At 38.0% G+C, this 27001-nt stretch overlaps 1 protein-coding gene across 1 annotated transcript in view; it reads left to right on the top strand.

The window, feature by feature from the left end:
* LOC124615371 (exocyst complex component 2) overlaps positions 1-27001 on the top strand; it is a 121225-nt gene that overhangs the window by 75359 nt on the left and 18865 nt on the right. Inside the window, exons 13-15 of the mRNA XM_047143194.1 lie at positions 3600-3755; positions 5464-5583; positions 20742-20896. Of these exons, the coding sequence (XP_046999150.1) occupies positions 3600-3755; positions 5464-5583; positions 20742-20896 (431 nt within the window). The remainder of the gene's footprint in view (positions 1-3599; positions 3756-5463; positions 5584-20741; positions 20897-27001) is intronic.

The following is a 27001-nucleotide window of genomic DNA, read 5'->3' as shown; positions in this document are numbered from 1 at the left end:
TCGGAAGGGGGCCAAGTCTGGTGAATACGGCGGGTGGGGTAGCAGCTCCCAGCCAAGTGTTTTGATTGTATTCTGAACCAGTTTTGCTTTGTGTGCAGGTGCATTGTCGTGTAAAAAAGTTACTTTGCCATGTCTTCTGGCCCATTCTGGTCTTTTTTCGATCAATGCATAGTTCAAATTGATCATTTGTTGTCTGTAGCGATTAGTATTCGCAGCTTCACCGGGTTTTAGAAGCTCATGATACACCACACCTTTCTGATCCCACCAAACACAGAGCATTGTCTTCTTGCCGAATCGATCTGGTTTTGCAGTCGATGTTGATGGTTGTCCCGGATTAACCCATGATTTTTCCCATTTAGGATTCTTAAAATAAATCCATTTTCATCGCCAGTAACAATTTGATGCAAAATTGATTTTCTTTCATGTCTTTGAAGCAAAATTCAATTCATCTGGCACCCATTTTCCAGACTTTTGGATCTTTCCCATAGCTTTCAAATGGTCAGAAATTGTTTGTTGCGCAACATCTAGCATTGCTGCCATTTGCTTCTGACTCGAAAGTATCATCTTCATCCGATATTGCTTGCAATTCAGCGTCTTCAAACTTCTTTGGTGGTCTTCCACCTTCTTCATTTCTTACATCAAAATCATTAGTTCTGGACCATTGAAACCATCTTTTGCATGTTACTTCTGATAGAGCATGATCACCATATGCCTCGACAAGCATTCAATGCGACTCTGCAGCACTTTTTTTCAAATGAAAACAAAAAAATTAATGCTTTTCGCAAATCATCACTTTCTGGTACAAAATTCGACATTGTTAACACGATGAAAACATATGATGTTGTTTGTTCCATGATTTGATGTATACTAAATATTTTGACAGCTGTCATACCAACCAACCAAACAAAAAAAATTAAGGCTCGTTCACAACAAATGTTCCCTATCGACACATTTGTATCTTAATGCTCATTTCATACCTGGTATAAATTCTGTAGTAATTACAAACATTTGGAGGAACAACTAATAGTATTCTTAAAGGATCTATTTGGCTCTATTTGAAAACATGTTAGCAAAGCCAGCCCTTAATTAATTCCAAAGTAATTAACAGTTTTGTCAAAAGTATTCTTTGCGTAACTATATATGTTAATTTCATGATTTAAACAAATGATTCGGCTTAAACCTTGTAGTAGAAGAAATTGTTAAAAAGACGGAGTTTTTCGATGTATTCACTTAATTTAAAGAGTTAGGTTTTAATTGTAATTTCTGTAAATCAAATTTTGAACAAACTGTAGTTTTTGCCCCTATTATTGTGAAGATATACAAGGGCCTGATTTTTGGTCACAAGACTGTCAGTCCACCGCCGAGTTCCAGATGAGGAACCTGTGTTGGTTAGAGCGACAACAATGTATCAACTTAACAGTGAAATCAGCGTTACACCATTAGACCGTGTGTTAAAGCAACGACAGTGTCTGTTCCGTACATACCTTTCTATTCTTCAAGAACTGTGAACTTTGTGGTTAGGCTTTTACTGCTCATAGGGTGTTCAACAGTAAACTAATGTAGCAGTATAACTATTAATAAGGATTATGGGAAGTTAGAACAATAGTGTACTGCCCATATATAGCTGTGTATTATTGGGGGCTTGTGAAAAGTGAAAGTAAAAGACTGTGAAATGCAACTGTGCATCTGTTGGCTACATCATTTACAGTAGACAGTACTGCACGTCCACCCCCTATTTTTTTCAGCCAGTACATTGACACTGAGGAAAACAAACGAAGAAATAAAGTAGGCAAACCGTTACAAGTTTTATCTAAAAAATTAACATGTATTGCCAGTTTTATTTCATAGTTATGTATGAGTATTGGATTCCATATTGGATCTAAGATCTCTTGTAACGTGTGTTTCATAATAAATGTAATGTAAAATGTGTAGAATGCCTGTTTACATGTAAAAAAATGCCTGATAATCCTAATCATGACAGGATACGTAAATAAAATTCAAAGTGAAAGGATATCAGTGCTAAGATTTGGTGATGTCTTTCCTACACTCTGTGAAAGTGAGGAAGAATTAGATGACTGGGTGAATGTAATAAACAGTTAACCAATCACAGGATATGGAAGAGTAAACAAAAACAAGATGGAAGTAATGAGGAATGACAGAAATTAGTTACCTACAAATTTACATCAACATTGGAGACCGCTTAGGAGATGAAGTGAAGGAACTTGGTTATTTCCCGTGTCTGTCCCATTTGCCTGCAACTTTGGCATCTTGCATGATAGAACAGAGATGCAGGATGCCATCTCAGCAAGTGAAACCAAAGCAGATGGTTACAGTATGACTGCGGCCCCTGCCTGAGACAAAAACACAGTCTCGTGTCTCAGCCAATGACCACCAGAGCAAGCTACCTGAGCGCTGCTGATTGTCAGCACCACCAGAGGTCGCAATCAACAAGCGGACTATTTTCCTACACCACTCACATGATTGAAAATAGTCCCAAAAAATCCATCTGCCAACTGGCCTCATAAGCCGGCATACTGCCGGCCAAAAGGCAGTTCCACATGCCACCTCAACTTATACGGATATGCCATCGAGGACATTACATCTACGCGCCTCGTCTACTTGTAGTCCCAGATCTTCAGGAGTGTTAGTTTTGGACTGTGACTCATGAGCGTCTGGCCTCCTGAATAGTTTAGTGGTAACGTTGTGCTGACCACTCTCTAGTAGTTTTGTTTCCATCTTTTCTTTGGTGGACTTCCTTGATCAATAGACTTGTGGGGAAACATTTTATTTTGTTATTCTTCTGTTATCAAATCTGTAGTGGGATCCATACTTTGTTTATTATTTAAATTGTTTTGACAACTTTTGGCAACTTCTGCAATGTTCTTGTTTGTTGATTTTTCGCAATAAAAACAGATAGAGGAATATTGTTTGTGTTTTGTTTCTATTACTGCAGACTCAGCAGTTATCTTTAAAGAAAAATAATGCATGATGAAGAAAGCAAAGAGCACATTTTAAGAAGAAGACTAGCATAGCTAAAGAGAACATTTCTCGCCAATTAAGTTTGCTAATATCAAACCTGGGCCTTAATTTGAGAAAAAAATTTGTAGTGCATCAGGATGGAGGGATTGGGAAAAAGAACCAAAGCAATTTAGATGTGGCATTACAGGGTTCTGAAAATTAGGGGGATTTATGTAATAAATGAGATGGTTCTCTGGAGAATCAGTGAGCAAACCAATACGTGGATACCACTAGGTAGGAGGAGGGAGAGGATTGTATGATACTAGTTGATGCAGTCTTAGAAGGCTGTGATTGGAATATATACCACAAATAAATGAGGATATAGTTCATAAGTTCTACACTGAGCTCTGAGATGAAGAGAATGGTGTAGGGAAGGAAACGCATGCGTACCCGCCTGTCCACACACACACACACACACACACACACACACACACACACACACAAACACAAAGTACCTTGTTGTAGACAGTAACAGAATATGCTTTATTAATTCTGATACACAGCAGTACATTTTTATTAATTTGGTGGCTTTGCAGTAATATTTCATTATTATTAATTTGCTCCTATATTTTGTTTTGCAGCCAATGCAGTTTGAAACAAAAGTGCAAGAAGTTGTACAGCTAGTAAAAGAATCTGTTCTTGCAAGTGAGCAGCGCGAGACACCGCTTCTGGAGAATACCACTGCTCAGAGGGAACTCAATGCTCTGATACAGGCAATGCTGCTTAGCTTCAGTAAGGTATATACACATTGCATCATCCAGTTTACTTTATTCTGTCTTAAGTAATTATAATACATTAGTCTTAAAGTGAAAGAGGCCATGTAACCTACTGCACTTAAATGCTATTTCCTGTGATACTGTTAGATGTTTTTGACAATTACAGGTAAATAGATGAAACATGTATAAAGATCTGTTCTCTTAGATGAGACGCTTCCCACGCCCGGGTTCCCGGGTTCGATTCCCGGCGGGGTCAGAGATTTTCTCTGCCTCGTGATGACTGGGTGTTGTGTGATATCCTTAGGTTAGTTAGGTTTAAGCATAGTGCTCAGGGCCATTTGAACCATGAGAGAAAGTATTTCTTTGCACTGGTATAAGGCTGTGTGAACTTCACATCTTTTTTAAAAACGTTACTATTGCACTTTTTTTAAACTTTCCAACCTGACATTGAATTATATGTAAAGAAAAAGTCAGTTAAGAAAATTATTATTCAAAGATGACTGTATGGCTAGCTGGTAGTTAGCTTCAGCAGGTGTTACCAATAGAAACATTGAAAAGCAGAAAATTCACTTTGCAACTTTTGTATCACTTTATTACCTACACACCTCAGGGATGAGAAGGAAAGGAGGGGTAAGGCACTTATATTCCAGGTCTATTACTCAGTAGCATATGATGATGTAATGATGAATGTGTCTATTAATTATGCTATATTCTGCATTCTCCTTTACAAATGTAATTGTCTTAAAAACCTACACAGAGTGCATAGTTAATAAATTATTCTTAGTGAAATAGTCCCTATAGGATTAACATTTACATGAATTAGCAATTATTCTAATAACGGCATGTGCTCTGCTTGTTTTTTTTTTTTCTTTATAATTCATATATTTCATTTTTTCATCCAGTTGGTGCAGAGTACTTGAGTAGTATTTGTCAGACCTTTGCATTTCAGAATGTCCTGGACATAATGCTCCCTTTGTCTCTTTTCATTGTGCAGGGTCCCAACTTTATCATTCCATTTGTGGGGAGAACTAATGATTCCGACGAACTCGCATCTCATGTGCAGTAACAAATTAGTACACAGAAGTTTTTGTTTTCATTTGTTTACTCTTCAAAACATGTACAGCTATGCTGATTTTAGGTGCCTATACATAACTTGGAAAATGGAAAAGCACACTACTTACAAACCTTCTGAATTTGGATAAATGCCCATTGGTGGTAAATTGTTCAAAGCGAAGAATGTTGTAATGTGTAGTATTCCAGTTATTGATTCAGATAAAACTAATAAAAGCTTATTACATCAAAAATATGTATAATCATTATCAGTAACAACAGCCATTTGATCCTCACTGCTGAATGACAGCCTCAAGACTTCTTCATGCAGTAGGGTCTTCAGTTAGTCACGTACCTGTTTTTCATTTTCTGACGTTATGTGTCTGCATTCAGCTAGGTCGTCACCCCAGCCAGGACACTTATGGTATTGGTTATCAAATAAATGAAATGGTAAACCTTAGTATCTCTTTATTTTCTCTTCATTCTCTAGGTAACAGACTTTAATGAATTGATAGTTTGATGCTTATGTTTTTGTGAGAGACAGGAAGCTGTTTAATTATTAGTCAGAAATATTTAATTATCCTTTCAAAGGAAAGGATTACAAAATAAAATTTTAATAATTTAAATGTTGTGTGTTTTCAGCATTGTTTGTTTATAATATTCTGTGGTTTTGTTTTAGACTCTAGAAACACTAGCATTTAGCAATGATGCTATGCAAGACTTACATCCACCAGCTGTTTCACAGTTAATTGGATCTCCAGCGGTGTATAGAGGAAATGAAAAGGAAGGCAGCATTCCAGTATGTAATATCTTCTTTTTGTTCATTCATAATGCTTCATTGAGTTTATTACATTAAGACATAATATGATAAAGTTGAAAGTGAATCCATAACACAAAAGGAAACTTGAAGTCTGCAATAAAGGGCTATGTTATTGGCAACTTGTTTTAAATGTTTAGAAATGCAAAATGGTGCACTTGAAGAAAAAAAGAAAAGTATCATATGACTACAGTATAATGGGCCACAGTTGGGGAAAAAAGAAAACAATGGTATCATATGACTACAGTACAGTGGGTTACAGTTTCAATTGGTCAATCATACAAATGCCTGGGTGTAACTCCTTGTAGGAATATGAAATGGAACAATCACATAATCTCAGTTGCTTGGAAAGTTGGTGGTAGACTTTGGTTCATTATAGAATACTAGTGAAATGCAGTTAGTATACATGCGCAACCAATCATAGAATATTGCTTAAATGTGTGAGAGCCATACCAGATAGGACTAACGGGCCATGTTGAACGTATACAGGGAAAGCATGAATGGTCACAGGTATGTTTGACCTGTGGGAGAGTGTCGTGGAAATGCTGAAGAAATTGAATTGGCAGTCACTTGAAGATGTATGTAAACTATGCTGAAAAAGCTAACTTACAAAATTTCAAGAATGGCTTTAAATGGTGAATCTTGGAATGTATTACAACCCCATATTTATTGCTCTTGCAGGGATTGTGAGGACTAGATTAGATGAATTACAGTGTACATGGAGACATTTAAACAGTCATTCTTACCACACACCATACGTGAATGGAACAGGAAGACGCCAAATAACTGGTGCAGAGGGAAGTGACCGCTGACATGCACTGCACAGTGGTTTGCAGAATATTGATGTAGATATTTTCAGCAGCAAGGGCACAAGGGGCTTGTCTGTTGATGTTCCCGTTTACATAGATGCATCTTCTGAAATCTCTCACACCCTTATTTTCCCCCCTTGTTTGTACACAATGTTGTTTCTGTTTCACAACAGTATATTTACAGTTCATGTGATCCACATGTTTGTTTCAGTTAGTGTTGACACAAGGAGATTACAAAATAAAATCTAAATTATTATCTAAAACTGAGAGAATACTAATCTTGCTAATAAACTGGAATAGAAGTGTGAAGATGTGAGGGTTTGTGTGTAACGTTTGTTGAATCAAGACTGATAAATTTGTGCAACTTATACATATATAAATTAAAGTTCACTGCTGTGGTTTCTGTCTATATGTTTTGGCTAGTTTCAGAAACTAGTTTAGTGATTTCAAAATGGGTTCCTTGGTGGGTAGAATTATTCACAAGGAAGGATTGTGTATGTAATTTATAAATACTTCATGTGAATTGACTTAACTATGATGGATTCAAGTCCCCTGCCTCTATGAAAATAACATCACTGCCATCTAGGGTGGTGATAGTAATGATATTCAGTTATCTAATGTTGTTCTCTGAATTTTAATCGTAACTTTACGCAGTGACCCATAAACAAAATTACTACTACACCAGAGAAGTTATCCAGCTGTAGATACTTAGTGCTTTCTGTGCAAAGCTGGGGCAGGGTTATTAACTGTATATAAAATTTATTGGTACACTGGGTTGCACTTTTTATATGTGGGGGCAACAAGCTCTAAAGACTTGGATCAGATAGCTGCACTATTTTATTCTTTCAGAAAATTTTAAACAACTTATTTGAGATAAAGTGTAGCTGAATACCATTAGCTCTACATCTGCTTTTCAGAAGGTGGATGAGTAGCAATAATGCATCTGTCTTACAGAAGGAAGGTGGGTAGCTACCATTTTTACCCGAGTGTTAAATGTTCATGAATGTGAGACCCCCCCTCCCCCCTTTATTTTAAGAGCCTCCTTGATAAAAGATTATTTTTAGTGTCCCTTTATTTTAAGAGCCTCCACGAGAAAAATTATTTTTAACGTGTTCTTACTAGCCAAAATTACAAACTGTTTTATTGATATAAAGTATTTGCCTGAAAAGTTAATGTTATAAGTACTCTAAACTTATGCCCTTTATTGTTTGTCTCATTTGGATAAAGGAGACATAAAATAAACTAAAAGAAATGTTTTACATTAATTTCCATCTTCACTACTTTTTTTTATGTGCTATGCCTGTCATCTGTGGTATCACTATTAATAATCATTGAGGTGTTGGTTAGTGTGACATGAGAACATAGCTGTGACCCCCCCCCCCCCCCCCTCCCACACACACACACACACACACACACACACACACACACACACATACCTAGTGGATTTTGCTTCTAAATTGGCATTACTGTTATTTATACTGAATCTTTTTGACTATGGTATATTTTATAAATATGGGTGAATATTATTATGGAATTGTGAAAATTTATGCTTCAGCTAGCGTAAATTACGATGGATGTAACCTAAGCTTATAGTATATTCATATATTGCCAATAGTTTGACTGTTAAGCAAAATTTCTTCAAACTTAATGTATCCCAATTAAATTTTCTGTTCTACTATTATTTAAATATACACATGAGACTAGTCACTTTTAATACTTATATATTAACACACAACTATTATTACATGGAATAATTAGAGGTATCACTTCTTATCCTTAATTAAAAGTAAATGAATTAGATATTTCACTCACACACCACTTTTTTTGACTTTATTATAAAAATTATTTTTATCAGAAAATGCACACAATACTGTCGAACGCACAGTATTATCACTTCACTTCTTCATTTATTTTACTCCTTTTACCTTTTTTTACTTGAAGTTAAGATCAGTAGGCAAGCAGTGTGCCGAAAAATGGTTAATTTGTGTTTTCTGTAATCTCAGGGAAATTTCTGTCTTCTCACCTTGCAAGACATTCAGGGTAATTTGATTTAATCTCGTGAGTATTGTATTGGCACCGCAAGGGAAAAAATGTAGTAAAGAAATATCTATAACATTTATAAATTGGAAATTTGGGAGTGCTATTATGAAATGAAAGCAGAAATGTTAAATTAAAGAATTATTATTGAACGAAGTAAATAATTTGTACAGAAATCTAACATTTTGTGAATAATTCTCACAGTTTTGAACTTAACAAAGAATTGTGCCATATTTCGGCAAAATACTTGGAAATTGCAATAATCTTATCTCAACTCTGGAGTGAAAGAATAAAGCATTCATAAGAAGATCGTATTAGTACTCACAATTAGCGATAATGATAGAATGATTAAATGAATTCCCAGCAGGAATACAAGTTTAGTTCATTCGAACAAAATGGAAGAAAATAGGAGTCTGATAGAGTAAGATGCTGTCGGAAAGGCGCACAATTAAAGAAAAGAGAGAATAGACGAGCACACGTTCTTATATAGAACAAAATGATAATGATACACCGCTCTCATTACTCTGGGCGTACATACTCACTGACTTATAGTGCAGTTCATTGACTCAGTGGCTAAATTATATCTTTAAACCTTAATATTCCGATGGAAAAAGAAAATAGTATGTTATTACGTCGTGGGCAGGGCACAATATTATATATTCCCAAATGTACCCTCGGCCCACTGCTCTCCTATTAGCGGTGTAGAACCCCTCATACCTCATGGTGAGTGTTGACAACATCGCTACATGAAACTTGTAAGTACGCGATTGGCCGTATCTAGAGTACTAACTTTCCTGCATTAATGTATACTTTTGTTGAGTTTTTTTTCCCATTTTAAAGTAGATTCAGTTCAGACTATAACTTAATTCCAACAAACTACAGTTTAAATGTGGAACCCAAGGAAGATGGCTCAGTATGTCTATGTGAGGGTTACAGACAGTTCAGTGAAAGAACAGTTCCTGTACCCCACATAAAAGATTTCTGCCATATTCTGCAAGGCAAAGACATATTTTCAAAAACTGATCTGTTTGAAGCCTATTATCAAATACACATTGCTGAAGAAGACAAGCACAAGACAGTTATAATCACACCATTTGGACTGTATGAATTTAATGTAATGAGTTCTGGCTTGCGAAATGCACCTAAGTTGTATCGACCTTTTTCAGGGAAAACACTGTGGTGTGACATTCGCAAATATCAGACCTTACATTCCACAAGCTTTTGGTTGTCAAATATTTCTTCATTTTCATTGTTTAGCTCATCTTGGCCTGAGGACTACAATGAAACTGCTATCTAGTAGAGTTATTTGATCAAACATAAGAACTGATGTGTGCCAATAGACCAAATCATGTGTTAACTGCTAGAAAACCAAGATTAATAGACCAAATCATGTTTTAACTGCTAGAAAACCAAGATTACTTGCCACACACAATTACAATTTGAAAAATTTGTGGAACCTGATGAATGCTTCATTGTTGTACACATTGACCTCATTAGACCTTTGTCACCTCCTTAGGGCATGATGTACTGCTTGACTTGTACTGATTGTTCAGATACTGGATGGAAGTCATACCAGTCGAAAATATCACCTCTAAAAAAGTAGCTAAGGCTTCCTGCAGCTCAGTCTTGTAAGGTTTGGTGTTACATCATGGGCAATCATGACCAAGGAACACAGTTAAATTGCAATTGTTTAATAATTTAGGCAAAGTATGTAGAATGAAACTTCAATGTACAATGCGGTATCATCCTCAATGCAACAGCGATGTTGAGCGACTACATAGAACTTCGAAGTTTGCAATCCTGGACCATGACACTTCTAAATGGGTAGAAGCTGTGGATCAGTAAGGTCACATATTTTGCATATTTTCATTCAACAATATCATGTGGAATAATGTAGATACCGAAAATTGCAATCAGTCAGTTTTTGAAATATTTATTTATTCCATAAAGTGATTTTTGAGTCTTTTTCAGGCTTGTCTTTATATGGTGCACTGGATGTTGCATGACTGTTTCATGGCATAATGCTGGATGGTGGCTCTGTGACAAGAAGATGGAACAGGCTTTCATGTACTGCCATGTGCATCGTTTATATGGTGACTTATCTAAAATTAACTCTGTACTTACTGCAACAGACTGGGCAGTTTTGTTATTAGTATCCATCTGATCTATCAGATTCCATTGTGGGTGTATTATATACAAAAAAAATAATGATGTCTGTCGGAAAACAGTCTCTCTCTCTTTCTGTGTGCGTGTGTGTGTGTGTGTGTGTGTGTGTGTGTGTGTGTGTGTGTTTTACCAATTGTCATAGTATAAGCTGATAGATGGTTACTAATAACAAATTCGCCCATACTGTCACAGTAAATACAGAATTCATTTTTGGACCCACTTAGCATTACACTATGAAATACTCATGTAACCTCCTGTGGATCATCTGAAGGTGAGCCTAAAAAGGTCCAAAAACTGTTTTATGGAATGAAGAAATATTTAAAAAAAGTGACTGGTTGCAGTTTTCGGTATGTATATTGAATGAACAGTCATGGGATCTTAAAAGTCTCTGTAATGGATAACCTTAGTATATATAATGTTTTGGGATAAATTATTTTTGAAAAATCAAGTCGTCTTTGCTCAAAAATGTGTCGTTAGAATATTATGTAATGATCAGCCACAATCATCTAGTAGACATCTGTTTAAGGTGTTAGGCTTTTGACTGTGGCTTCACACCATGTTTATTTCTTCAATAATTTTGTTGAAATAATCCAGTGCAGCTCAAAAAGAACGATGAAACACACAATTATAATACCAGAAGACTAAATGGCATTCATTACACCACACTTTAGTACAAGAAGGGGTACACAGTGCTGCAGTTAAAATTTTTGATTACTTACCCAGTGATAAAAAATGTCTGACAGATAGCAAAGTAAAATTTGAAAACCGACTGAAAAAGGTTCTCCTTGAAAACTACTTTTATTTCGTTGAAGAATTCTGCTATTGTAATGTGTAAAAGGTGAAGGGTAGGAATTACTAATTCACATCTGTATTATTATTATTATTATTATTATTACTACTACTATTACTTTTTTAAAGAAAGAAGATAAACTATGTGTAAATCATCAACATGTAGCCATTTTTACAAAATAATTTGTGATGTGAATATAAAATGACCAGTTTCACATCATTTCAATTCATCATGAAAATGATCCACCAAACATGAAACTAATAACTAACTTAAGGAAAAATTCTCATTGACTGAAAGAATAAGCAAATGTGGCTCACATCTTTCATTTTTTCAAATAGAAAAGCAGCATTTAACATGAGTGATATGGTACAATGCATTGCTGTGAATATTCATATCCTTTTTTCCCCCAAACTGTGTACATAATGTTAATTTACAGACTTACACTCTTCTTTTCAGTACAGTCTCTATTTCTTTGCACACGTTTATCCCACTGTTTTGTAAGTCTGAAAATTCCATCACAGTAGAGTTCCCTGGCTGCCTGTAACCACTGATGTAATGCATTTTGCATGTTTTCCCGCATTGCTCATCATTGGCCTCGTAGTTGTTCTGTCACAGCAGCAAGAAGATGGAGTAGGAGGAGAATGCAAGTTGGGACTGTGTGTAGACTTTCCCACAAAACCACCGTCATTTATTTCATAGTAATATGAACAGCATAGAGTCACACTGCAGTTGGATCTTTCTAGGTCTTTTATCTTGCAAATCATGACATAGCATCAAAAGTGCCTGGATGCAGCAGACAGAATTACGGTGTGTGCACTTTAAAGAAAATAAACCGGAATGCAACCATATGCATTTCAGAAGATGTCAGTTTTAACTTTCTAGAGAATATGTTTTTCAGTGTTTCTTGCAATCCGGGCGTTGTCTGAGACGTTCTTGACCAAAACGCCCTTTACTCCTCATCTGTGGTCAGTAGTCCATGAAAATCTTGCATTAATTTAACACACATTTCAACAAGAGCATTCATGAATAAAACTGATGTCCACAATATTTAGAGAACAGATCTCTACTTTTGCTTGACACGAAGTCAGCTAATGTTTCCTCTGAAATAAAGATGAGCGTGAATTAGGAGATGTAAATTAACAAATTAAAACCAATAATGAATGGTTATAATAATAATAATAATAATAATAATGTCTGAGAAAGGAAAGAAGATAATAATAATGATCTGACCATGTAAGGGATCACCCAGTTTTCAAATCTCTGTTTTCCATTTGTAGATTCAATTTGTCCAAATTTGCTACTGTTTGGATGGTTTGTACATCTACTTTATCATCAAAAAGCAATTAGAGAGAAAAATACAAACTACAATTACAAATGATGACTAAATTCCCTAATATCCCCATAATTTTGACTCATTAAAAACCAAGTAGACAATAATTTTGTCAGTGTTATAGTTGCTGACATCGATACTTTCCCAGTTTTCTGTCTCAAATGCTTAAAAACTGCTTTGTCAGGATTGCTCGTTACACCATGTACTTTACATTCAAATCCACATTTTGAAATAACTTCATAAATGAAATGATGGCTTGAGAAATATAACTTCTCCTTGTCCATGTTTCGTTCAAGTAAAATACATGTCCCATTAAGATGGCCAGCGTTTGAGACAGATGTTACTTTAGAGAATTTGTACATTGTTTTCACTGCCACCATTCCAAGCAGCATTCACTTGTACTTTACCAAAACAATTCTGTAATTTTGGAACACCAATGAGCTGTTCACTGTCCCAATGATTCAAAAGTTTACCATTCCAATGGAAACAAGAGGAACTGCAGAGATATATTCTTGAAAGCTGATTTTATTGTGTCAGATAAGTTTCTTCTCTTCTTCTTCTTCTGTCTGAAGAGAAGATTTATTAATGCAAGGCTCTTTGGCTTTGTGACTCTGCTGTTACCTGAAGAATATACTCAGAATCTCTTACACTTAGCTGGCATCTATCCAAGGCAGCCACTAATTTTTCAGTAATAAAATCTTTGGTACCTTGTTTTGCAGCATTTTCCAATGAAATACTCTCAGAAATATGTTCTCAGACCTCACCATCACCAATGTAAATTTCATCTAAACTTGAAAATATCCTGTCTGAATTCTTCAGAGGATGAAGGTGGAAGTGCAGCAGATGATGCAGAACATTTGTTTGTCATGCCTTTTCTTTTCTTCCAGTTTTCTCAGTGCCACCCTTTCTTCTTGATCTGCAAGTGTTCGGTCTACTCCTGCCAGGTAGCCTTTATGCCATGGCTCTGTCTGTTGAAGTAAAAATAATGTGTGTTTATTTTTCTGTTTTCAGGGCATCCTCTTCACAGCGCTTAAACTCGTCTTGACACTTTCACTCGAAAGCAAGTTAATAAATTTTTGTGAGTAATGCTGAGTAGCTCGTGTCAGAATTTTTGCTTTCTTGCAAAGTATAGTGCACTTGCGAACCACAAGATTAGCACTTTTCACTAACAGTTAATTTTACTTCCTGTATGCTATAAAAGAAAACTTCCAGTACTTGTCCATTTGATGATGAATTGTGTACAGCTATATGATGATCTACAAACAACTGTTTGCACTACATGGGCACTTACTGATAAGCTGAGATGACATCAGCACAATGTCTCTGAACAGTATGAAAGAACATGTTCCTCACGTGCTCAAGACAGCTGAGTTACAGTGCTTTGATTGCGATAAAATTTTGTACAGACATGTTTTAGAATCATTCAAACAGTATTGAAGAGTGAGCGCCCAAAAATATTGATGTCTGAAAATAATGCAGTTTGGATGCTGCTGGAAATGGATTTGTGCTTATCAATTTCCAGTAAGCTACTAAATAACAGAAATCACTCATTGAAGATGTGCATATATTCTTCCATCTCATACAATCACAGAAAATCCCGAATAACAACTGCCTGCCATTATGGAGTTACGATAATTACATCAAGTATTACAAATTGATAGCCAGTTCAGGGCCAGCTCTCTCTCTCTCTCTCTCTCTCTCTCTCTCTCTCTCTCTCTCTCTCTCTCTCTCTCTCTCTCTCTCTGATTTCGGAGCACACTGTCCATCTCCCTTCCATGTTATAGTTCATTGTCATGGTATACACTATTCCATGGAGTGTGGCATGCCTGGAAGGCAGTGGTGCAGCTGCGTGGAGTGATCGCTAAACCAGCAGATGCCACAAATTGTTGCCTTGTCTTGGAGAAACGCTGCATCCATCTCCGCTTGTTTACTTGCACAGATAATACAAAATCTCTACATATTGTGTGTATCCAAACTTGTTGTTGTTGTGGTGGTCTTCAGTCCTGAGGCTGGTTTGATGCAGCTGTCTGTGCTACTCTATCCTGTGCAAGCTTCTTCATCTCCCAGTACCTACTGCAGCCTACATCCTTCTGAATCTGCTTAGTGTATTCATCTCTTGGTCTCCCACTATGATTTTTACCCTCCACGCTGCCCTCCAATACTAAATTGGTGATCCCTCGATGTCTCAGAACATGTCCTACCAACCGATCCCTTCTAGTCAAGTTGTGCCACAAGCTCCTCTTCTCCCCAATTCTGTTCAATACCTCCTCATCAGATATGTTATCTACCCATCTAATCTTCAGCATTCTTCTGTAGCACCACATTTCGAAAGCTTCTATTCTTTTCTTGTCTAAACTATTTATCGTCCAAGTTTCACTTCCATACATGGCTACACTCCATACAAATACTTTCAGAAACAGATTCCTGACATTTAAATCTATACTCGATGTTGACAAATTTTTCTTCTTAGAAACGCTTTCCTTGCCATTGCCAGTCTACATTTTATATCCTCTCTACTTCGACCATCATCAGTTATTTTTCTCCCCAAATAGCAAAACTCCTTTACTACTTTAAGTGTCTCATTTCCTAATCTAATTCCCTCAGCATCACCCGATTTAATTCGACTACATTCCATTATCCTCGTTTTGCTTTCGTTGATGTTCATCTTATACCCTCCTTTCAAGACGCTGTCCATTCCGTTCAACTACTCTTCCAAGTCCTTTGCTGTCTCTGACAGAATTACAATGTCATCGGCGAACCTCAAAGTTTTTATTTCTTCTCCATGGATTTTAATACCTACTCCGAACTTTTCTTTTGTTTCCTTTATTGCTTGCTCAATATACAGATTGAATAACATCGGGGAGAGGCTACAACCCTGTCTCACTCCCTTCCCAACCACTGCTTCCCTTTCATACCCCTCGACTCTTATAACTGCCATCTGCTTTCTGTACAAATTGTAAATAGCCTTTCGCTCCCTGTATTTTACCCCTGCCACCTTCAGAATTTGAAAGAGAGTATTCCAGTCAACATTGTCAAAAGCTTTCTCTAAGTCTACAAATGCTAGAAACGTAGGTTTGCCTTTCCTTAATCTTTCTTCTAAGATAAGTCGTAAGGTCAGTATTGCCTCACGTGTTCCTACGGAATCCAAACTGATCTTCCCCGAGGTCGGCTTCTACCAGTTTTTCCATTCGTCTGTAAAGAATTCGTGTTAGTACTTTGCAGCTGTGACTTATTAAACTGATAGTTCGGTAATTTTCACATCTGTCAACACATCTGCTTTCTTTGGGATCGGAATTGTGATATTCTTCTTGAAGTCTGACGGTATTTCGCCTGCCTCATACATCTTGCTCACTAGATGGTAGAGTTTTGTCAGGACTGGCTCTCCCAAGGCTGTCAGTAGTAGTAATGGAATGTTGTCTACTCTGGGGGCGTAGTTTAGACTCAGGTCGTTCAGTGCTCTGTCAAACTCTTCGCCCAGTATCATACCTCCCATTTCATCTTCATCTACATCCTCTTCCATTTCCATAATATTGTCCTCAAGTACATCACCCTTGTATAGACCCTCTATATACTCCTTCCACCTTTCTGCTTTCCCTTCTTTGCTTAGAACTGGGTTTCCATCAAAGCTCTTGATGTTCATGCAAGTGGTTCTCCTTTCTCCGAAGGTCTCTTTAATGTTCCTGTAGGCAGTATCTTTCTTACCTCTAGTGAGATAAGCCTCTACACCCTTACATTCGTCCTCTAGCCATCCCTGCTTAGCCATTTTGCACTTCCTGTCGATCTCATTTTTGAGACGTTTGTATTCCTTTTTGCCTGCTTCATTTACTGCATTTTATATTTTCTCCTTTCATCAGTTAAATTCAATATTTCTTCTGTTACCCAAGGGTTTCTACTAGCCCTCGTCCTTTTACCTATTTGATCCTCTGCTGCCTTCACTATTTCATCTCTCAAAGCTACCCATTCTTCTTCTACTGTATTTCTTTCCCCCATTCCTGTCAGTTGTTCCCTTATGCTCTCCCTGAAACTCTGTACAATCTCTGGTTCTTTCAGTTTATCCACGTCCCATCTCCTTAAATTGCCACCTTTTTGCAGTTTCTTCAGTTTTAATCTACAGTTCATAACCAATAGATTGTGGTCAGAGTCCACATCTGCCCCTGGAAATGTCTTACAATTTAAAACCTGGTTCCTAAATCTGTCTTACCATTATATATTCTATCTGATACCTTTTAGTATCTCCAGGGTTCTTCCATGTATACAGCCTTCTTTCATGATTCTTGTACCAAGTGTTAGCTATGATTAAGTTATGCTCTGCACAAAATTCTACCAGGCGGCTTCCTCTTTCATTTCTTAGCCCCAATCCATATTCACCTACTATGTTTCCTTCTCTCCCTTTTCCTACGCTCGAATTCCAGTCACCCATGACTATTAAATTTTCGTCTCCCTTCACTACCAGAATAATTTCTTTTATCTCATCATACATTTCATCAATTTCTTCGTCATCTGCAGAGCTAGTTGGCATATAAACGTGTACTACTGTAATAGGTGTGGGCTTCGTGTCTATCTTGGCCACAATAATGCGTTCACTATGCTGTTTGTAGTAGCTTACCCGTACTCCTATTTTTTTATTCATTATTAAACCTACTCCTGCATTACCCCTATTTGATTTTGTATTTATAACCCTGTATTCACCTGACGAAAAGTCTTGTTCCTCCTGCCACCGAACTTCACTAATTCCCACTATGTCTAACTTTAACCTATCCATTTCCCTTTTTAAATTTTCTAACCTACCTGCCCGATTAAGGGATCTGACATTCCACACTCCGATCCGTAAAACGCCAGTTTTCTTTCTCCTGATAACGACGTCCTCCTGAGTAGTCCCCGCCTGGAGATCCGAATGGGGGACTGTTTTACCTACGGAATATTTTACCCAAGAGGACGCCATCATCATTTAACCATACAGTAAAGCTGCATGCCCTCGGGAAAAATTACGGCTGTAGTTTCCCCTTGCTTTCAGCCGTTCGCAGTACCAGAACAGCAAGGCCATTTTGGTTAGTGTTACAAGGCCAGATCAGTCAATCATTCAGACTGTTGCCCCTGCAACTACTGAAAAGGCTGCTGCCCCTCTTCAGGAACCACACGTTTGTCTGGCCTCTCAACAGATACCCCTCCGTTGTGGTTGCACCTACAGTACGGCTATCTGTATCATTGAGGCACGCAAGCCTCCCCACCAACGGCAAGGTCCATGGTTCATGGGGGGATCCAAACTTACTAAATCAAATAATAAAAACTAATAGCATGTTTGGTGAGCATTATTAGTCAGTAATTTAAATATTGTGCAAAACACCACTTCACTGAAGCTGTATGTTACACCTCAAGTGGAGCATCTCAATGTGCTCTAGAGCAAATTCCAATTTTTTGTTTTGTTTTTGCAGTTGCCTTTGGACAATTATCTACTAAATATTTAAATTTATTGCACAGGCTACATTTTTCAAATTCATATTATTCAGAACAGTAATTTATGCTTCGCTGATTCCAATCATGTCGTTAGTTTTGCTGAGGAATATTTATTTTACGGAAGAGCTTGATGTTACAATCTCACAGTACCACATTCTATTAAAGTCTCCACCAATCATCTTTTGCTGGATCATCATCCTATTTTGACTTAAAGTACTGTATTTCCCGGTTATAGAATTTTGATTGATTCTATTTATATACCATGTTTAGGAAGCTATTTTAATTTGAAGATTTCAATGTCTGTGTATAAAAATGTAGTACCATAATGAGTAACATACTGTTTAAATTCCATTCCAGAAAAACAAAACCTAGTTAATTAAGGTTTAAAAATAAATATTGAATACTAAAGGTGCAAGGAATTGTAGTTATACTGTGTTCTTAACTATAATCACAATTGACATAAACTGTGCGAGATGTACCTGTTAAAATGATTATTGAGTTCTATTGTACTTGGAGTGATGTAGGCATATTAAAAACTTGAATACACAGTATTGATGTTCCACAATAATATTTATTTATTTTTTTCACTACTAACCGGCTTTCAGCTTTCTAGGCTGTCATCAGATAACTTTATAATAGTACCATAAGATATCTTAATAGTAGTGTTAAGTTATCTAATGATGGCCTAGAAAGCCAAAAGCCAGATAATTACGAACTATTATATATATTTTGTTGTGGAACTCAGTACTGTGTATTTAAGTTTTTAAGATTTTTGAACTGCTGATATAAATGCAAGCTTGGACTATATACATTTTTCTGTTTGTTTCATTGATGTTTTTTCTTTCTTTTTATCTAGAACAGTAATGTTTATTTTAGATATTTATTATTGAATGATTGATTAAGAGTTTTGTCGAGTGGGTCAAGGTAGAAGAGTTGAACTGAAAACCTTTGTTACAGGTGAGGGCCAGAGTTCAAAGGAATGTAATAAAATTATTAGCAATAGTGACTGATGCTTTGTCTGTAATTGCAGTGTGACATTTTTGGACTATGAATTGCATTTGCCACTCAGTTAACTGTGATTTGTGAGGTATTTGGCCAAATTTCTGCACAAGAACTGCATGGAAGCAAGTTAATGTCTTTGTATGAACTATAACCAATTCAACAGTAAGAAAGGGTAGATGGCTACTTGCCACATAGAGAAGGCTTTGAGTGGGAGAGAGGCACATTGGAAAAAACACTGTTCGATAATAGTTAGCTGTCATACAAAGTCCTTCATCTCATGTAGAGAAAACTAAACACACACATTCATAACTCACACACACAAGAAATTTTTGGGCAAGATGGGGAGAGTAATTTCAGTCCATGAAGGCCTCAGTGAGGCCCTTAACATATCTGGAGAGGGAGTGCTCATCATTACAGATATGGTAGCTGCAGCAGGCTTTGTTGTATGGAAGGAACTTCTTGGAGTAGAATGGTAGGCAGCTGTTGACTGGAATATTGTTGGTGGTTGGTATGTTTGATTTGGATGGTGGTACTGATGTAGCAATCATTGAAGTGTTGATTGACATAAAAGAAGGTGACTTTTTAGGCTGAGGAGGACTGGGTGAAGTGAATGGAGGAGAGGATGTTGAGGTACTGGAGGATTGTGAATAGGGTGTCCTCACCTTTGGTCCATATGATGAAGTCATCAGTGGATGTGAACTAGGTAAGGGATTTGAGTTTCTGGGTAGTTAGGAATGCTTCCTGTATATAGCCCATAAATAGATTTGTATGGAATGGTGCCGTGTGGTTGCCCACTGTTGTACAATGGATGTTTTTGTTGGTGACACCTTCAATGGAGAAGCAATTGTGGGTGAAGATATGGTTGGTCATGGCGACCAGGAAGGTGGTTGCAATGAGTGTGTTAGGCATTGGGACAGGTAGTATTCAGTAGCCATAAAGCCCTGGGAATTGGTGATGTTAGTGTAGGGGGAAGTGGCATCAACAGTGATGGGCAGGGTGCCAGTTGCTAAATGAACGGGAACTGTGGAGAGTCAGTAGAGGAAATGATTAGTCTGTTTTATATAGGTTATGAGTGGTAGGTGGAGGATGCTGATCCACAAGGGCAGAGATTTTCTCTGTGATGGCGCAGGAATCCATCCTTTGGGGTGGATTCCATATTCCATTGTTTGACTGTAACTTTTTTTCAATATGTTAAGTTTCGAACAATCTTCTGCTGATGAGCTCTTTATTCACTAATTGCTTATAAGAGTTTGTTGAACGTGACTGTTTTGCTTGTGGAAATATGTGCTTTGAATAGTGTACATATAATATTTATAGGTTGAAACATTACAAGCTGTAAATAATGGAGGCATCTTCAGTATTGGTACAAACAGCTAATTGTGGTTTTGAAATCTGCTTCAAACTTTGAATATATTTCCCCTCTTGAGGGGGAGGGGGGAGAGGGGGAGGGAGAGAGAGAGAGAGAGAGAGAGAGAGAGAGAGAGAGAGAGAGAGAGAGTGTTTTTAAATAATGATATGTGATTTGTAATTAATCTCTCTAATTGATTTACAGGTTTGGGAACACCGCTTATTGACAACACTTAGTAATTGCCAGTACACTTCTCGGGTAGTTCTCCCACGTCTCTCAGAGTTGTTTTCCCACAATGGCTTCCCATCACTGACACTTCCAATTGCAACTGTTCAAAGTGCACTTTCAGCTCTGGACAGGTAAGTAACAATATTGTGTCTCATACTTTCCTTCTTATTCGTATGGATGCGCTCTGAAAGAAGAGATGATATGTGTAGACGTAATCATGTATTTTTCCCATAGTAGAGGTAAAAAGAATGCTATGAACTAACACACTAAGAACTAGCAACTTTGATGTAAGGAATTAAGATATCTTTAAGAGTAATTAATATAATAGAAGGAAACATTCCACGTGGGAAAAAAATTATATATAAAAACAAAGATGAGGTGACTTACCGAACGAAAGCGCTGGCAGGTCGATAGACACCTGCCAGCGCTTTCGTTCGGTAAGTCACCTCATCTTTGTTTTTATATATAATTTAAGAGTAATTATTTTGACTGGAAACGGGCACTGTTTTTCTTTTATGCTTTTTGTGTTTTTTGCTTCTTATTTGCACATATTCAATTTTTCGTTGGTACTGCACACCAAATGCCTAATTAAGTAGTTAAATTGTAAAAGAAAAATCATGATAACCTTTTATTACTAAAATGGGTCTGTTCAATGAAAACACTAATATTAATGTCATTATCATCATCATCATCGTGATCTACTAGGTAAATGTCTTCTTTAGATTTATTCCATCCATTACAGTCTTAAGCTGTTTATGTTCAAGTTGCTCTTCATTAACGACACTTGCATAGCTGTAGTTTCCTTTGAAGCACTGTAACTTAATTTTTTTAAGAATTGTGGAACATTAATCTCGTGATGGACTTTTGCAAACTGTTTTGTTTGGGTACTGATGATATGTCAAAAATTTAGTTAACAGTAATTTTATGCTAATAAAGAACAACATAACATCACAATTGTATTTTTGTAAATGAACAGCTATATTTATATGGTGTTCGGACATTGTAACTGAAAGTTGCTATCAATTCAGGCCAAACATCTGTAGTACAGAAAAGTTATTTCGTACTATGGTTCTGTGAAAGAGGTGGTAGTATACATGCCAGTTAACTCTACTTAATACATGCTGGACAGGGCAGCGCTGTAACAAAAATGTGACAAATAATAAGAAATAACATTTATAAATAGTTATCAAACAAAGCTTTACTTAACTTTGCTAACAGTTTGGTGTGTGGCACTTGATGTCCTATGCCTTATACAATGAAATCTAAATAAAATAAAAATGACTCTAAAAATGCTTGTTGGTTGCTGAAAAAAATCCTGTAGCTATTTTTGGAGTTTTTTTTTTATTTCCACATTCACAACATGTTTTGGGCCCAGTCCAGACCTGTCAGCAATTAAAATTTCGGATTACACTCTTACCTTAATATAAATGCAAGTATACACAATTTCAAGGTTCACAAATGTACAAAGTGATAAAAATACAAAATGAAATCAGCTGGATGTAACTGCTTGTATGGGTCAAACTCCTTAAACTGTCCTTGATGCAACAGATTTTTATCAATGATAATGTTGCAGTAGCCCTCCCCATGATTTTGTTGCATTAGCATTTCACTTCCTGTCAGATTAGGTTCATATTGACCTGGAGGTCCCTACTGGTAGGATTGACTTTTTGAAACACTTTATGGAGTGATGTAGGTTGAGGTCCAAGTGTAGTGCTTTGAGAATTTTGGGGTAAATTCTAGAAACACATGGTTCTCTACCATCTCGAACACCCGATGTTTTAATGACGAGGGTGAGAGAACCTTTCTACAGCGCCACACACATCAGTGTGTGCAGGAAGGACAGCTGTCATGAGAAGCCAGGAGCTGCGTCAGACGAGCGGCCCCGACAAGTGGTTACCAGCAGCGCCTTGGAAGTTATATCAAAAAGTCAGAGTGTGTTTGTATAATGTTCTGTGGTTTGTGGTGTCACGAGGATTGTTATAGAGACGGATGAAGCGTGTATTGTATAGAGACTTTTACTTCATGCCTTGGCTCTGCATGAGGCAGCATGTATGTAATTGGATGGGTGTTTTGTCGATTCTGACAGTTATTTTGGAACCAGTTGGATTGCTGGATGTTGTACAGAATAATTGTTACTTTGGGGATGAGAGCTGAAAATATATTGTTGTTGAACTGAGAAGATTCTACGAGTACATGACTTATTTCAAGAATAGAGAGTTGGTTAATATTGTTGCAGAAGGAGCTGAGTAGCACAGTTGCCGTTGTGTAGTGGTTATGATACTAGATTGTTGCATGGAGGGTTGTGAGTTCATAACTCTACATGAACTGAAACATTTTAATTTCTATATTCGGTTCGAGTACATTCTAGAAGTATCCATAAATGGCACGAATCATTATACTGGAATGTTCTGTAGCTGTATATATACCATATGTATTCTGGCCGGGGGCAGTTCGCTCTGTGCTCTTGTATGTGCAAGTGCTGAATAAACCTTCGTTAAGTGAAGTTAGTGTTCGTCATTCATCTACTTACACCTTCCTCTATGTGACGTTATATGGTGGAGATGCTGGGTATTGGAACTTGTACATTATCGACGTACATTATCGACGACACAGTGGCTCCCATCAGGCCACAACTGAGCCACCGTTTACATGGCGAGAAACCCGAGTTCGATCCATATTCAACAGATCGCAATCTGTCGGAGACAGAAGAAGAAGAGGGCGTCACAGTGACAGCAACTATGTGCCACCACATGAGACATCCTTTCGGGTTCTCTGTTAATGATGGCCAAGATCCAAACAAGTGGCTCAGGGTATATGAGCGTATAGCCAAATTTAACAAATGGGATGACACCGTCTGTTTGGCTAGCATATTTTTCTACTTGGAGGGCACTGCCAAGCAATTGTATGAGAACACCAAGGAGAAGTTCACAAACTGGGAAGTATTCCAGGCAGAACTGTGCAAGTATTTCAGTGACACACGACGACAGCAGTGCAAGGCTGAAGATAAATTAAAGTTCAGGGCACAGCGTCTAGGAGAAACGACAGTGTCCTACATTCAAGACGTCTTGGAGCTGTGTAAAATAGTGGATCCTCGAATGGAGGAGGAAGATAAGACTGCACATTTCATGAAGGGTGTTGCTGAGGACATGTATCAAGTCCTACTTCTGAAGGAGATTTCGACAGCAGACGACTTCATAAAATGGTGCTAGTATATTGAGACAATGCATCAAAAAAGAATTACACGTGAGCAGTTTGAACAGTTTCCAAACTTCGTATTGATGTCTGTGATGGAGCAAGAAACTGATTTCACAAGTGTTCTTCGTCAGATAGTGAGAGAGGAAGTTCAGAAGGCACTTGGATTGCACGGTGAGTAAAAAACAGGGACGCCTCAAGAGGTCATATGGGAGGAAGTGGAACAGACATTGAACCCAATCTCTCCTTTAAAACGGTAAAAAAGTTGAGACCAGGCGAAGTTACGTTCCTACAATGTTGCATGAGGAACCTGTTTGGGCACCAAGGAAGACTGATGTCTGGAGGACCCAGGATAGCCAATCAGTATGTTTCCACTGCAGATGACGGGACATGTGGTGCACTATTGTCGAGAAAGGTGGCGGATATTTGATGATGCCTGCGCCAGAAGACAGCAGACCGATCTTAGCTGACGCTAGCTCCGGGACGACGAAGATGAACAAGATGATGTGGGTGCAGGACAATGTAGGTCACCATTGCCGCAAGCTAGCCACTGGAGAGGTCGCTACCCAACATGCCAATCAAGGTCTCCATCACCATTTAGAAGCTCCAGCCGATCACCTAGCCACCGCAACCTGGAAAACTAGAGGGTGCAACATTCCTTGGAGGTGAGGCCGCTGAAGAGAAAAATCCTCCGCCATCGATCACTACAAAAAATGATAGGAAACTACGTCGATATCCTCATGGATGGCCGACCAGCCCCAAGCTCTTGTGGACTCGAGTGTCATATTCAGTTATTTCGGAGAAGTATGAGGGGCGTTCGAAAAGTCCGTGCAAAGTCCAACAGGTGGCACCACCAGCACATATCGAGGTCATGTTTAGTTAGTAGCATCTTTGGAAAGAAGGCACACCAAGTTTCAGCTATATTGGTCTATTCCTTTGTGTTTGGCATTCTTGTGAATCAAGGAAGTCAAGTGATTGTCAAAAAATGGACAAAAAAGAATTTCGTTTGGTGATTAAACATTACTCTATGAAAGGTAAAATGCCTCAGGAGACTAAAGAGAAGCTTGATAAACATTACGGTGGCTCTGCACCTTCAATTAGAACAGTTTATAAGTGGTTTCAAAATTTTCGGAGTGGCCATATGGGCACAAGTGATGCTGAACATTGTGGACACCCTGTGGAGGTTACGACTCCAGAAATCATTGATAAAATCCATGATATGGTGATGGATGACAGAAGAGTTAAGGTTTGTGAGAATGCAAGTGCTGTGGGCATCTCGATTGAACGGGTTCATGATATATTGCATAAACATTTGGACATGAGAAAGCTATACACAAGATGGGTTCTGCGATTGCTCATGCTTGACTAAAAACTGATTCATCTGAAGTGTTGCAAGGATGGTTTGCAGCTGTTCAGGAAGAATCCACAGGACTTTAAGCATCGTTTCATCACTGTGGATGAAACATAGATACATTACTATACACCTGAGACCAAACAACAATCTAATCAATGGGCTACCAAGGGAGAATCTGCACCAAAAAAGGCGAAGACCGTTCCTTCGGCCAGAAAGGTTATGGCGAGAATCTTTTGGGGTTTGCAAGGGATAATCCTCATTGACTATCTGGAAAAGGGTAAAACTATTACAGGTGCATATTATTCATCGTTATTGGACCGTTCGAAAGCCGAGCTGCAAGAAAAACGCCAGCAATTGGACTGCAAAAAAAGTCCTTTTCCATCACGACAATGCACTAGCACACACCTCAGCAGTTGTGGTCGCAATATTAATGGAAATAGGATTCCAACTTGTTTCACATCCCCCCTATTCTCCAGACTTGGCTCCCTTGAAATACTATTTGTTCCCCAATTTGAAGAAATGGCTGGCACGACAAAGATTTTATTCAAACGAGGTGACTGCAGCAACTAATAGCTATTTTGCAGACTTGGACATTTCCTGTTATTCAGAAGGGATCAACAAATTAGAACAGCTTTGGATGAAGTGTGTAAGTCTAAAAGGAGACACTCTTGAAAAATAAAAAAGGTTTACCCCAAACACGTAAGTAGTTTTTCTTTTTGCCTGGACTTTTCAAACGCCCCTCGTACCGTCGCCTGTTGCAGAAGACTGTATTCGTCGACAACAAAACATCTCTGCTGAAGGTGGCTAATGGGAGATATGTAAAACCTATGAGAAGATGTGTCATTCATGTGGGTATAAGTGGCCATACACAGCCCTTAGAATTCATCATCTTATGAGAGTGTAGTCATGACAGTCTCGGGTGGGACTTTTTGAAAGCTTCTCAAGCAGTTATAGATTGTGGTCGCTCAAAGATTATGCTAGATGAGATGAGATACTGTGGACAGGAAGATGCACATCCGAGTGTGGGAGACTGTGTGCTGGATGAAGTGATCATTCCTGCAGTCAGCGCTAGAAAGGTAGCTGTCTTGTGTCATGCCATGCATCAACCTGTGGATCTTGTAGTGGAATGTAAGAGAAGCATACAACTGAAGAATAACTTGGTCATCCCAGCCTCTGTAGTCTCGTTTAAGAACGGATTCAGTGAATTGTGGATAGTTAACTGTTGCCGAGAACCGCAGATCCTTCCAAGGCACGTGTGTAGCAAACTCTGAGCCGTTAATTGCAGAACAGCTGAGTGTCATAGAAACCTCCCATGCCGAGTCTGTGGGCTAAATTTGCACTACCACTACGAGACAAGCGCTACCACTACGAGACAAGATCTTCTAGCTCGACTATCACCAGATCTCACTAAGGAACAACAGAAGAAGCCACTTGCCATTCTTCAAGAGTTCTCTGAATGCTTCAATCCACAGGTGAAGAGCAAATTAGACAAATCAACGGTGAAGCACTGGGTTAGCATTGGAGACCATCAGCCAATAAGCCAGAGAGCATACCATGTCTCAGCAACAGAACGTCGAATAATTCGCGATGTGATAGAGAAAATAATGAAGAATGACATCATTCAACCTTCGCAGTGCCCATGATCGTCACCAGTGGTTGTCGTCAGGAAGAAGGATGGCAGTTGGTGCTT

The sequence above is a fragment of the Schistocerca americana genome, chromosome 5, assembly GCF_021461395.2.
Source record: "Schistocerca americana isolate TAMUIC-IGC-003095 chromosome 5, iqSchAmer2.1, whole genome shotgun sequence".
In the NCBI taxonomy this organism is placed as follows: Eukaryota; Metazoa; Arthropoda; class Insecta; order Orthoptera; family Acrididae; genus Schistocerca; species Schistocerca americana.
The sequence above is the reverse complement of the archived record's forward strand: the minus strand, read 5'-3'. Positions and strand labels throughout refer to the sequence as shown.